The sequence below is a fragment of the Cetorhinus maximus genome, chromosome 11, assembly GCF_964194155.1.
Source record: "Cetorhinus maximus chromosome 11, sCetMax3.hap1.1, whole genome shotgun sequence".
Taxonomy (NCBI): domain Eukaryota; kingdom Metazoa; phylum Chordata; class Chondrichthyes; order Lamniformes; family Cetorhinidae; genus Cetorhinus; species Cetorhinus maximus.
The window spans coordinates 11557242-11572033 of record NC_135889.1 but is presented as its reverse complement, the minus strand read 5'-3'; the positions used below and the strand labels follow the sequence as shown (position 1 = coordinate 11572033).

Genomic DNA, 14792 nt, shown 5'->3' with positions numbered 1-14792 from the left:
AGTGGAGCGTATTCCATCACACTCCTGACTTGTGCTTTGTAGATGGTGGACAGGCTTTGAGGAGTCAGGAGGTGAGTCACTCCCCACACGATTCCTAGCCTCTGACCCGCACTTGTATCCACAATATTTATATGGCTAGTCCAGTTCAGTTTCTGGTCAATGGTAATCCTGAGGATGTTGATAGTGGGGGTTTCAATGATGGTCATGCCATTGAATGTCAAGGGGTGATCGTTAGATTCTGTCTTGTTGGAGATGGTCATTGCCTGGCACTTGTGTGGCGCGAATGTTACTTGCCCCTTGTCAGCTCAAGCCTGGATATTGTCCAGGTCTTCCTGCATTTGGACATGGACTGCTTCAGTATCTGAGGAGTCGTGAATGGTGCTGAATGGTGCTCTTGGTGCCATACTCGGTCAAATGCTACCTTGGTGTCAAGGGCAGTCACTCTCACTTCTCTCACTTTCAAGATATATATTTCCCATTATTTTTGTTTTATGTAATGTGAAACTTGGATGATTGAATTAAGATCGGCCGGTTGCTTTGTCTCTCCTGTAATAATCCTGACCCTTGTGGGAAGGCCTTAGAACCACATTTTATTTGAACTAAATCGGATTAGTCTGACTTGTAAGTGGTCATCCCATGTTATTCAACGAGTGGCTGTGGAGTAATTCTATGTTCTCGACAACTGGGAAATTTCTGAGCTTGCAGTGTGGTGAGGAAGTTTCCCAAGGAATTTTCCTCCTCTTTCATCATCAAGTTAAAGAGGATTGCATAGGATATGCGGGACAGAAACAGGCCACTCGTTCATTCATTGGTGTTGCCTTCTTCCCAGAAGGTTGACTGCCACAGCCCCCCTCCTCCGTCTCTCCTGTGCTGCCTTTATACATCCCACATAAGTCAACTGCATCCACCCCATTCTATCCATCATCCATTTTCTCCTTTGCTTCCCTGTCCTGTGTTTTCCACCGATCTTCCCCCTCCAACAACTGTCTCTGTCTACCGTCTGCTGTGATGGTGTGACCGAAGAATCGTACCTGTCTCTCTTTGATGTTGTGCACTAATTTCCTGTTTTCTCCAGCCATTCCCAGCACTCCCTCATTAGCCTTTCTGTCTATGTAGGATATGTGGAACTGCCTCCTATATGTCCACATCCCTTCACATCTTTCCTCACCTCAACCTTCCTCAATCCCCTTCTCCCTCACGCCTGCTCTTAAATGCATCTTTACTATTTGCTTCGAATGGAAAATAACACATTCTACAAAGAGCTGCATGTTTCTAAAGCCACGTGGAACTGGACTTAAATGGGGACGTCCATAAAAATATTAATAAATACGCAACGTGGTTTCTTTTAAAAGCCAGGAAATACTATCAGAATTCCCGAAGAGGTTTGCTCATTTTGAACTGCTAGAAGCTTTGCGAGCAACCGTTGCGGAGGAATCGCTCAGGAGGCCCGGGCTCCAGCTGTGCAGCAGCTAAAACATATGTAAACTCTAATGCAGTCACCTAAAGAAACATGTCAGCATTTCATCAGTTTGCTTTCCAGTAATTGTTATGGTGAAATCCAGTTTTGATACTAACGTAAGCCAAAAGAGATGCGATGGCACACAATGTGTTAAGGTCAGCCCGACAGTGACCCCCTCCTGACAGTATTATTAATTTCCGGAGCTGTGCAACTTTATGCACAGATTGATTCATCTCTTTTTTTTTTGAACTTCTTAATGCGCGTCCCGAGTTCCTGTGTGTCTGGCTGTCAGCTGCAGTCAGTACTCGGGTTGTTTGGGGGTGGTGGAGTAGGGGGTGGGTCAGCACTTTGCCCAGCACATACATACAAAATAGGGAGCAGGAGTAGGCCACTTGGCCCCTTGAGCCTGCTCTGCCATTCAGTAAGATCACAGCTGATGACATGTCCCCTGTCCACGTTGCCACATTTGACACGGAGGAGCTCCGCCAGTTTCTCGCCCACCTTGGCCAGGGTGAGAGATCCTGACCACTTGTGCCTGCCTGTGGACATGTTGCGTCTGCACTGGGGACAACACGGGCTAAGGCTGTGCATGTTGGTGCGTGGGCTACACCCCAGCAAGTTGAGGTACTCCTGACTTCTGATGGGCTCTGTGCACCTCGGCCTTAGTGCCTGTTGGTTGCGCTGAGCCGCAGCCCTGCCCTCTGCTGTCAATAAGGGCGTTGCTGCGGGTCAGTGATTGGAGGGGGTGCCGAGGGGAGGACAGTGGCGGCTAGGATTTTACTTTTGGCGGATCACTTTGGCAACCTTCTCGCAGACTCTGGCTTGAGAGCCACTGCGTCAAGGAAGGAAATCTGCCGTCCTTACTTGGTCTGGCCTATATGTGACTCCTGTCTTACTTGCAGCCAGTGAAGAGTAGACTCCACTTCACTCGCCTCAAAACAGTCTGCTCGGTGAAGTGGTCTATCAAGCTACTCAGCTGTAGCAAACCCGCTATCACCACCTTCTCAGGGCAGCTGGGGATGGAGAGTAAATGTCCGGCTTGCCAGCGATGCCCTGTAATCTGTGAACAAATAAATAAGAAACACCTGTAAAATCTACTTTTTTCCCCGCATTTTCTGCTTCCACTTGCAACTGTTGATAATATAAGAGCAACTGAATACATTACTTTGTAATTATCAAATACCTTCAAACCTCCATAGCTTCAGTAAGTTAAAGTGCATCGTTGGAGCAGAGTAGAGGGATGCTTACCCCTCAACCGGTCTTCCCAGCCTTGTGGAACCTGATCACCCCTGGTGTCTGAATGCAACCTCCTTTGTTGGGGTAAAAGCTTTGGAGAAGTCAGCCTGTTCAGTGGTTGGCCATGGCTTGGTGGGTAATACAGTTGCCTCTGACTCAGAAGGTTGTGGGTTCAAGACTCTAGAGCCATGAGAATATTGTCCAGGCTGATGCTCCCAGTGCTGTGTCGTCTTTTGGATGAGAAGTCAGACTGAGGCCTCCTGTGTCCCTCTTTGGAGAATGTAAAAGATCTCACTGCGCTATTCCGAAGAATAGCAGGGGTGCTCACTCTCGTGCCCGGGCCGATATTTAACCGTCAACCAATATGGAACTATCTGGATGTTATCACATTGTTGTTTGTGGGAGCTTGCTGTGTGCAAGTTGGCAGCTGTGTTTCCTACATTATAATGCTTTAAAACGTACTCCAACACAAGCAAAATACTGCAGATGCTGGAAATCTGACAAATAACAAAGTGCTGGAAATACTCAGCAGGTCAGGCAGCATCTGTGGAGAGAGAAACAGAGTTCATATTGTCAAATGCGGCAGGTTGTCAATAGACTCATTATTGAACCAGTTGATACCAGTCATCCCTAGGCTCACCGTTCTGTCCTTATTTGGTATGTAAATGCATTCAGGAAAATGTACATTTAAGAATTAATGCCTTTGGTTGACATTTTAGTGTATACACCATTTTGTGTAATAAATTTTTGTAAAGTTTAAAAAAAAATTCGTTCGTGGGTCAGAGATTAAGTGTTTCCCATGCCTTCCGAAGGCCACCAGGTATGTGTGTGCGTGTGTGTGCGTGTGCGTGCGTGTGCGTGCGTGTGCGTGCGTGTGCGTGCGTGTGCGTGCGCGTGCGTGTGTGTGTGTGGGCGTGTGTGGGCGTGTGTACCCTTGGGCACTTAGTGCTCTATTGAGGGTCCCAGCACTGGTGCAATGCAGCCCCTGCCCTTACCTCCAACTCCCCGTCACCCACCGCAACCCCCATCCTCACTCACCTGCTGCCTGGGTCCCTCGGTGATCCTAGCCCTCTCCCTGGGTGCATTACCGGCAGCAGCCACTGTGTCTGGTGGCACTGCCGGCATTGGGGTGCCGATGGCCTCTGATTAGCCAGCAGCTCTCAGCAGGTGGGATTTCAGCACCCTTGGTCCTGAATCCCGGGGAAGGCCCGATGCTGGCCGGTTAAGTGACAGGCACTTAATCTGATCGGGCCGCCCCCTTAGAAGTAACCTGTGTTTCCCACCCATTCTCCAACCATTGTGCTGAATCCATGAGTTACACTAAATTCTGCCCAGTGAATCTCTCCAATTCAGCCAGGCATTGGTGGGGGAAGTATTTAGACAGGAACTGAAATGGCTAGGTAGATCAGTGGGAAAAGGGTCTCTGACCTTCCCCAATTCGGAGATATTTATTTATTTCCGTACAGTGTACACACTGTACAAATGATGATTGTTGTAATATGCCTTTAAGGGATAGCAGATGCCATCACGGGAAGGGAAGTGTATCATGTGACCCAACCTCAGTTTCCCTTCAGCCTGCGTGCGGAACACAGCAAACACAGCCCTGCCGCTGATGCCTTCAGGGCTATTCTGCACAGTCACCGCGCTGCGATTTCAACTCTCTCCGACACTGCAAACTCGTTGCGGTCTTACCAAAACATCGATGGCTGTCTCATGCCATGTAGCACGTTCTAAAGCTGTTCACCATGTTGTTCATGCCTGTACTTAATCCTGCTGCCACACTGGCTGACCACTGCTGCCACCATGTTTTGTTTTTATAATGAAATAAAGGCACAAACCACTCATAAGGGATTGGGTAAACACGCTGTGGGTTCATTTATTTAAACTAGGCACATGAGAACAAATATATATGGATAGAAAACATGAAAAAACAACAGCAGCAGTGCTATGCTCTGCTCACAGGCCGAAGTGAAACTGAGGCTAGGTCACATGACACACTTCCCTTCCAGTGATGACATGCTGCTATAAAGGCATATTACAGCAATCATGGTCACAGTATTTACAGCAATTGCAAGATTCAAATACATCAGGGCTTATGGATTGCTGTTATCTGTACAGGAGGGGAGGCGGTAGGTATTAGCTTGAAGGTTGATTCCCCTCGAGGGAGAGAGAAATACGTGAGTCAGGATGAATCAGTAGGGAAGAAAGCCAGAAAGCTGAATCCTCATGTTATGCACTGAGATAATGTCAGTTAATTGCCATACATGGGGTTACAGATTTACAATGGGAGAATGCTGATTCAAAAAGGAGGGCAGGAAGGACAAGTATTGAGCGCAGTATTTGACATTACCTTAGAACATAAAGAATGTGAATGATGTGAGACCAATGATCAGATATATGCTGCATCTTCTGTTCCCTGCTTGGAGGCAGGTCCTTGGCAATTATTCGCTGAACCACAGCTAATTGCTGTGATTTTTTTCTTTTTACTATGGGTAAGGGCGAGCAGGCAGGCTCTGAGTCTACCTCAGCTGGAACCCTGTGCTGTTGGTGTTAATCTAATCCACACGCTACCTGTCTAGCCAACTTGCCGACCAGCCCCCAATCTGCTATTACTCTATCACTAAGAATATCGACCAAGGAAAGAAATTTCACTCTAGACCTGACCAGATGTTTTGTCGAGCAGGTTGATATGTCCAGGGGTATGGAGTTCCACACGCCTGGGCTAGTCTGCCTGATTGAAAGTGCAGGAAAACAGTCTGTGGATTGACCAGATGTACGTTCCAGGGATTTCTGGTGACGTCGTGGTGAATGGCAGGATTCAACTGAAACATTTTGTTGAACAAAGATGACAATCGATTGGAATGAAATCGAAACATGAGGAGGACATTTCGTAAAAACTGTACATCTCGAATTTTCAGACTTAGAGAAAATCGATAAATAGTTGTTTGGTAGCACAGGACTTGAGTAGTGCTGAAAAAAGATACTGTTTTTTGTTGTTGCAGTTTTTCTCCCTGATGAGTGTAAGACGAAAAGCTTCAACAAAAAAATTTTTTTTTCTCAGCAATACTAAATAAATAGCTCTATCAAAATAGCCCGCATGAATTTGTTTGGCTTTCTTCTGTAATAGATGAATAGAATGGGTCTTTGACTAATGAGGTGCCCATACATTATTACAGTAGGTTATATGCAGTCAAGGAATAGAATTATGCACTGTCAATAGCATTTGAACCAGCGAATGATATCTCAAATTACACAATGAGGCAATGAGAAGCATTTTTCGACACTTCTGCTATTGTTCAAATTTTCAAAACTCGCGCATCACAACACCTGGATATGTGAAATATGATGGCTGACGGAGAAATGTTTCCCTGTTTTTATTTTTCAGGAGAATTCGGCACGGCCCCACTTAGTGCATCGGATCCCGGTTGGACAGGCGGACAAACCTCTCCATTTTGGTAACTGGAGTGATTGCTGAGATCGAACCTTTAGGCTGCTGTGTGTCTCAGGCTCTTTGGGGGGGGTTATTTTCCCAGGCAAGGGGAAGCGGGTTTGCGTGCACCCAGGGAGTTAAATCCCCTGAAGTCGACATTGGGTGGAAATTAATGCCCTCCCCCCGTAGCCAGTTTCAAGGTGAGGGGCGTATTTAATCGGGCGGAGGGTGCCGGGTGGGGATCCCAACACCTTCCCGCCTCTGTCTGATTAAGTGCAGAGTGGGAAGACTCGCGGATAGCCTTCCTGCTCTGATGCCGCTTGAGGCCCTTAAGGCGATTAATGCCCACTTAAGGACCCCACCCTGCCAACGCTGCTATTTAACCAGCGGCGGGGTGGGGCATTCACCACGTGGGAAGCCTGGAAAGCAAAGCCTGCCTGGGATTGGGGGTGGGGCCACTCTTTCAAAGGCACTCGGTACCTGATTGAGAGACTTGGCGTTGGGAAGAGGCAGGGGGCACAATAGAAACATAGACAATAGGAGCAGGAGTGGGTCATTCAGCCCTTCGAGCCTGCTCTGCAATTCAGTATGATCATGGCTGATTCGCTATCTCAGCGCTGTACTTCTGCGCTCTCCCCGTACCCCTTAATGCCTTCAGAGTCCAGAAATCTATCTATTTCCTTCCTGAGTATATTCACTGACTTGGCCTCCACAGCCCTGTGTGGTAAAGAATTCCACAGGTTCACCACCCTCTGTGTGAAGAAGTTTCTCCTCATCTCAGTCCTAAATGGTCTACCCCATGTCAGCAGTTACAGCGTAGCAGAAAAGACGGCTGATGAACAATGGCAGACGTTTAAGAAAATAGTTCATGACTCTCAACAAAGATACATCCCAGTGAGGAAGAACGATACAAGGAAGGGGATAAACCAACCATGGTTAACCAAGGAAGTTAAGGACAGTAGCAAATTGAAAGAAAAAAACATACAATGTGACAAAGATCAGTGGTAAACTAGAGGATTGGGAAAGTTTTAAAAACCAACAAAAGATGATCAAAAAAATAATAAAGAGGGAGAAAATAAACTTTGAGGGTAAACTAGCAATAATATAAAAACAGACAGTAAGGGCTTCTTTAAATATATGAAAAGGAAGAGAGAGACCAAAGTGAACATAGACCCCTTAGAGAATGAAGCTGGGGAAATAATAATGGGGAACCAGGAAATGGCAGAGGAGTTGAATAAATACTTTGCTTCAGTCTTCACGGTAGAGGATACTAACACCATTCCAAAAATAATAAATAATCAAGGGTGAAAAGTGGAGGGTGAAGAAATAAGTACAACAACTATCACTAGAGAAAAAGTACTAAGGAAACTAATGGGGCTAAAGGCCGATAAGTCCCCTGGACCTAATGGGTTGCATCCTAGGATATTAAAGGAAGTAGCTACAGAGATAGTGGATGCACTGGTAGTAATCTTCCAAGAATCCTTAGATTCTGGAAAAGCCCCAGAGGATTGGAGAATGGCCAATGTAACACCCTTATTCAAAAAGGGAGGGAGGCAAAAAACAGGTAACTATAGGCCAGTTAGTTTAACATCTGTCATTGGGAAAATGTTGGAGTCTATTATAAAGGATGTAATAGCAGAGTATTTAGAAATGCATAATCTAATCAAGCAGAGTCAGCATGGCTTCATGAAGGGGAAATCATGCCTAACAAATTTATTAGAATTCTTTGAGGAGGTAACAAGCAGGATAGATAAAGGAGAGCCAGTAGATATTTGGATTTCCAAAAGGTGTAAGATAAGGTACCACACATAAGGCTACTTAATAAGATAAGAGCTCATGGGGTTGGGGGTACTATATTAGCATAAATAGAGGATTGGCTAACTAGTAGAAGACAGAGAGTTGGGATAAGGGGGGCATTTTCAGGATGGCAACCTGTAACTAGTGGAGTGCCACAGGGATCAGTGCTGGGACCACAATTATTTACAATATATATATATTAATGACTTGGATGAGGTAAGTGAATATACTATCGCCAAGTTTGCTGATGACACAAAAATAGGTGGGAAGGCAAGTGGTGAGGATGACACAAGGAGTCTACCGAGGGATATAGACCGATTAAGTGAGTGGACAAAAACTTGGCAGATGGAATATAATGTGGGAAAATGTGAGGGTATTCACTTTGGCAGGAAGAATAGAAGAGCTGAAATATTACTCAAATGGAGAAAGACTGCAGAAAGCTGCAGCACAAAGGGAATTGGGAGCCCTGGTGCATGAATCCCAAAAAGCTAACATACAAATTCAACAGGTAATAGGGAAGGCAAATGGAATGTTGGCCTTTATTTCAAAGGGAATGGAGTATAAAAGCAGGGAAGTCTTGCTAGAACTATACGAGGCACTAGTTAGACCACACCTAGAATACTGTGAACAATTTGGGTCTCCTTATCTGAGGAAAGATATACTGGCATTGGAGATCAGCCCAGAGAAGGTTCACTAGGTTGATCCCTGGTATGGAGGGATTTTCTTATGAGGAGAGGTTGAGTAGGTTGGGCCTGCACTCATTGGAGTTTAGAAGAATGAGAGGCGACCTTATTGAAACATTTAAGATTCAAGGGAGGCTTGGCAGGGTAGATGCTGAGAGGTTGTTTCCTCTTGTGGGAGAGTCTAGCACCAGAGGGTATAATCTCAGAGTAAGGGGGCGCCCATTTAAAACAGATGAGGAGGAATATTTTCGCTCACTCAGAGGGTAGTCAGTCTGTGGGATTTTTTTACCACAGAGGGCTGTAGAGGCTGGGTCGTTAAGTATATTCAAGGCGGAGATAGACAGATTTTTAATCAGTCAGGGAATCAAGGGTTATAGGAAAAGGCAGAAAAGTGGGGTTGAGGATTACCAGATCAGCCATGGTCTCATTGAATGGCAGAGCCGACTCGATGGACTGAATAGATCACTTCTGCTCCTACGTCTTATGGTCTTATGGTATCCTGAGACCCCTTGTTCTAGACCCCCCCCAGCCAGAGGAAATATCCCTGCATCCAGTCTGTCCATCCTTGGCAGAATTTTATATGTTTCAATGAGATCTCCTCTCATTCTTCTAAACTCCAGTGAATACAAGCTTGTCGACCCAATCTCTCCTCATACGACAATCCTGCCATCCCAGGAATCAGTCTGGTGAACCTTCGCTGCACCCCCTCTACGGCCTCATTTTTGGATTTCCCAACCTGTTTTTTGACCTGTCAGCAGCTCGCCAGGGTCACCGAGATGAGTTCACAAGAGGGGGAAGAGCTTCTTCAGTGAACCTGACAGGCTGGGAAGGCTTTGATCAGTGACACTGAAGAGCTGCAGCCATGGCCAGGTGACAGGCTGCTATTCGGAGCATTTTGCCTCTCAGACAGTGCTTTCACTGCTTGACTGATGATCGCCAACTCCTTGGAAGGCACTTCACCTGTCCAGCGTTTTACTCGCCTTCAGCTGCACTTCCCTACTGCCAGTTTTCAGCCTGGCTTGGGGAACAGCTTGTGAAGATGCACCTTCCCCCTCTGCTGAAGAGCAGGAGCAGAAGCCACACCACCAACAGCGGCAGAGGTCGCAGCAGAAGCAGCACCGGCCGCCTTCTCCTCAACCGCAAGCCCCTCCATAAGGTGGAGGGATGGACGCTGAGATCCAAATGGAAGGAAGGCGAGACTAACAGTACAGGGTCTGCAGGCAGAGGGTCAGCTCTTCTCAACTTGTCTGAGAACCCATGCCCCAGAAGGCTCGAGCTCCCATGACAGATCGCTGCTAACATCTGCAGCCTTGTGGAACAACACGTCCTCCCCGCTGGGCCAGGCGGGTGTGCATTGCCAGTGGCCATCACGGCGCCTGTCACTGGATCACTGGACAGCCAACCGCCGCTCCCCTCCTCTTCCTCCGACCCCCGCAGCCCACACCTCACGGGTCTCTGCCTATCACCAAGTTGTGTACTCTCCCGCTGCGAAGAGAGAAAGTAGGGAGGTGTGAGTGTGCATGCAGCTTGTGTGGAGAGGAGGGAAGGACGCCATTTGTGGAGGTGGCTATAAAGGTTTGGGGGAAGGAGGACAAGAGTGAGCTGGCTGTTCAGACGGGGATGTGAAGTGCCTGGAGACAGAGAGGAATGAGCGGAGCTGTAAGGTGCGTTGACCTGAGCAATGCTGGATCCGTCACACTGTGGGGCTCGGCACGTGAAAGTGTTAAGCTAATCGCCTTCCCTGTCCTCTGGAGGTCCTGGATCCTCTCGGTTCACTACCTCCAGGTTGGAGGGAGCACACTCTGGCTGCCGACTTCCTCATCCTCTTGCAACCGCGTTGGTTTCCTTCGAGAGGCTATCCTTGTCCTCCCGTACTTGGCAGAGCTCACCTCCCTGCAGCCCCTCAGATTGTGCAGCGGGACCCCCACGGTCAGTCCGAATGCTGATGAGCTTCTAGGAAATAGGTCGAGCTTCCTTTAATTAGAAACCCTTCCTTCGGCAGTGTCACCCCGCCGTCCCTCCCTGATTGGTCAGGGAGCCCGGGGGCGGGCTAATGCTGTGGTTGAATTAAAGAGGCACGGTTGAGCCCACAGAAGAAGGCCATTTGGCCCATTGTGCTGGATCTTTGAAAGAGCAATGCAGTTAATCTCACTCCCCTTGCTCTTTCCCCATAGCCCTGCAAATGTTTCCCCTTCAATTCATGTCATCAGGCTATTGTAACATTATCTTTTCCACTCTTTAAAAATAGATCGTAAAGGCATCACTTCTATCTTTACCCTCTTGCCTTTTGCTCTCCCCTCTGCTCCTACTCTCTTCCCTCTTTCTCTCCCCTCTGCTCCTTTTGTGGGTTTAATTTGTTTCACCTTTGAATGATTGAAATATCCAGGATGTTTCTGTCGGACACCTTGCTGAAGGTACTGATTGCTCGTTCGCCTCACACCCTCCACGGTGAGGCAGACAGGATACCTGACTCACTTGGTGGGCTGTCACAGCTAGGTCTGGCCCTGTCCTCACCTGAAGCCCTACTGCACACATGCACGTACACACAACTACGGCCATGCACACAAAATACACACCCCACACCTGTGCGTGTAAAAGAAGTCCCTTTCTCAAACATTTTACTCTGCCTGGGAGCTGGAGACTCAACTATTCCATTCTCTCATGGCCAGCCCCCCATTCCCCACCCTCATTAAACTTCAGCTCACCCAACGCCCTGCTGCCCATATCCAACTCACTCCAAGTTCAGCTCCACCATCGTCCTCTCTGCTCGCCTACCTACATTGGCTCCCTGTCCGAAAATACCTTGATTTTTAAACTCTCCCCTCCGTGGCCTCGCCCCTTCCTATCTCTGTGAACCCCTCTAGCCCTATAAACCTCCAGGATCTCTGCGCTCTCTCCAATCCTGGTCTCCAGTGCAGCCCCCATTCCCCTTAACCCACCATTGATGGCTGTGTTTTCAGCAGTCCAGGCCGTAAGCTCTGAAATTCCTTCATCAAATCTCTCCGTTTCTTCACCTCTTTCTCCTGCTTTAAGCTGCGGTTTAAACCCACCCTCTTTTCCCCTTGGAATGATATCCATTATTAACCCTTTCGGTAAAAGCTGGTCGAATTACACCGGGTGCTGTTGGTGACTTATCTCCCGCGATCTCTTTCAGGGAATCGAAGCACGGCTAACACTCCATGGTCTTTCCTGGTGGACTTACCCTGGCTCCGTACCCGCAGGAGAAGGAGAGCAGTAAGTGTCCCCCCCATCAATCTTTCATTATCCCAACTGGTCTGTGTGCGGTGGTTGCTGTGGGGCAATTGGTTTGCTGGTAATTTTTTTTATTCATTCACGGCCTGACTAGGCCAACATTTATTGCCCATCCTTAATTGCCCTTGAGAAGGTGGTGGTGAGCTGCCTTCATGAACCGCTGCAGTCCCTGCGGTGTAGGTACACCCACATTGCTGATAGGAAGGGAGTTTCAGGAGTTTGACCCAGTGACAGTGAAGGAACAGCGATATATTTCTAAGTCAGTATGGAGGGGAACTTGCAGGTGGTAGTGTTCCCATGTGTCTGCTGCCCTTGTCCTTCTGGGTGGTACCGGTTGTGGGTTTGGAAGGTTCTGTCTAAGGGGCCTTGGTGACTTCCTGCAGTGCATCTTGTAGATGGTACACACTGCTGCTGTGCGTCGGTGGTGGAGGGTGTCAATGTTTGCGGAAGGGGTGTCAATCAAGTGGGCTGCTTTGTCCTGGATGGTGTCAAGCTTCTTCAGTGTTGTTGGAGCTGCACTCATCCAGGCAAGTGGAGAGTATTCCACCACACTCCTGACTTGTATTTTGTAGATGGTGGACAGGCTTTGGGGAGTCAGGAGGTGAGTTACTCCCAGCAGGATTCCTAGCCTCTGACCAGCTCTTGCATCCACAGTATTTATATGACTAGTCCAGTTCAGCTTCTGGTTAATGGTAACACCCAGGATGTTGATAGTGGGGGATTCAGTAATGGTAATGCCATTGAATGTGTAGTGGCGATGGTTAGATTCTCTCTTGTAGGTGATGGTCATTGCCTGACACTTGTGTGGCGTGAATGTTACTTGCCACTTGTCAGCCTAAACCTGGATATTGTCCAGGTCTTGCTGCATTTGGACATGGACTGGTTCGGTATCTGAGGACCTTATGGTGGAAGGAAGGTCATTGATGAAGCAGCTGAAGGCAGTTAGGTCTAGGACATGACCCCGAGGAACTCCTGCAGCGATGTCTATTTCACCAACTGTATGAAAGAGAGTTGGGAGGGTGAGTTTTTACTGTAACCTAGCCAACATTCACCTCACAGATTAGCATTAGCAATGGCAAAAAACACATTGTGGACTCATGACTAAGGTCCGAATAGGTGAAGTCAGGGGGAAAATGGATCGGGAGCTAGGAAACGGACAGTAGAGGCTGGTTCTTTGTGTTGGGCTTGGAAAAGGTGAGTCGGACCATTTCCTGAGTTTGGAAACCCAAGCCCATCACCCCTGCCCATACCCGTCATATATTCATCTCCGGGAGATGTAGGCGGACAGGGCTCAGGTTTTCTGAATCCTGAGGCAGCGTTGGAGCTGGGTGGGTGCCGAGGCAGGCTGGTTAGAAGGCCCGCCTCAGTTTGCTGGGACATCAGGCCAGCTCTCCAACATAGATCTTATGCCTCCTAACCCTCACCCCTCACCTGCTCATCCATCCCAGTGTCCCCTCCATTCCCTTTCATAACCCCCATGCCCCCTCCATTCCCTTTCATAACCCCCATGCCCCCTCCATTCCCTTTCATAACCCCCATGCCCCCTCCATTCCCTTTCATAACCCCCATGCCCCCTCCATTCCCTTTCATAACCCCCATGCCCCCTCCATTCCCTTTCATAACCCCCATGCCCCCTCCATTCCCTTTCATAACCCCCATGTCCCCTTCATTCCCTTTCATAACCCCCATGTCCCCTCCATTCCCTTTCATAATCCCCATGTCCCCTCCATTCCCTTTCATAACCCCCATGCCCCCTCCATTCCCTTTCATAACCCCCATGCCCCCTCCATTCCCTTTCATAACCCCCATGCCCCCTCCATTCCCTTTCATAACCCCCATGCCCCCTCCATTCCCTTTCATAACCCCCATGCCTCTTCCAAGCCCCCTTATACTACCCAGGCCAAATTCATGCCCCTACATATACCCTCATACTTCCTCCATTCTCCCAGCTACTCCCCATGCCTCTTCATATGCCCGTGCCCCCTCATACCCTCCATACCCCCCAATGCCCCCTCATCCACCTGAGACTCCCTCCATGCCTCTTCATATCCTCCATGCTCCCTCCATTGCTCCTCATTCCCCCCATTCCCCACCCCCCCTTGCAGACCCTCCATAGCCAATCACCCAATAACCACTAGGAGCAGACCTCAGGATACCTTTGAAATGGGCATTAGAAAAATAAACTCCTAATAATCTAATCGAGCTGTCAGATTCAAAGACACTTCATAACTGAAAAAAAATCTTATCCATAAAACTTATTCAAAAAAAATGTAAATCCCCTCAAATGGTCAATCTGGTGTAAAAATAAACACTTATCCACTCACAACATCAAAGACATATAATCCTTTAATTTTTAAAAATATATTCTTTCATGGGATGTGTTGCTCATCCCTAATTGCCCTTGAGAAGGTGGTGATGAGCCTCCATCTTGAACCGCTGCAGTCCATGTGGTGTAGGTACACCCACAGTGCCGTGAGGGTGGGAGTTCCAGGATTTTGACCCAGCGACAGTGAAGGAACAGCAATATAGTTCCAAGACAGGATGTTGTGTGGCTTAGAGGGGAACATTTGTGCCACACAAGTGCCAGGCAATGACCATCTCCAATAAGAGAGAATCTAACTAAAACCCCGCAACATTCAGTGGCATTACCATCGCTGAATCCCCCTCTTTCAACACCTTGGGAGTTACCATTGATGAGAAACTGGACAGGACCAACCATATATATACTGTGGCTGCAAGAGCAGATCTAAGGCTGGGAATTCTGAGAAGAGTTGTTCAGCTCCTGACTCCCCAAAGCCTGCCCGCCATCTACAAGGCACAAGTCAGGATGGTGATGGAATACCCTCTACCTGCCTGGATGAGTGCGGTGGTGTTCCTATGCGTCTGCTGCGCTTGTCCTTATAGGTGATAGAGGTCGTACTTTTGGAAGGTGCTG

At 48.1% G+C, this 14792-nt stretch overlaps 1 protein-coding gene across 11 annotated transcripts in view; it reads left to right on the top strand.

Annotated features, from left to right (window-relative positions):
- Window positions 1–14792, top strand: part of LOC144686390 (disintegrin and metalloproteinase domain-containing protein 23-like) — a 198610-nt gene that overhangs the window by 77601 nt on the left and 106217 nt on the right. For all 11 annotated transcript variants that reach the window (XR_013577924.1, XM_078551539.1, XM_078551537.1 and 8 more), the window contains exons 7-8: window positions 6081–6150; window positions 11760–11839. Coding sequence is in view for 10 of the 11 variants with exons in the window: in XM_078551539.1 (XP_078407665.1) it covers window positions 6081–6150; window positions 11760–11839 (150 nt within the window). In the remaining variant the exon portion in view is untranslated. The remainder of the gene's footprint in view (window positions 1–6080; window positions 6151–11759; window positions 11840–14792) is intronic.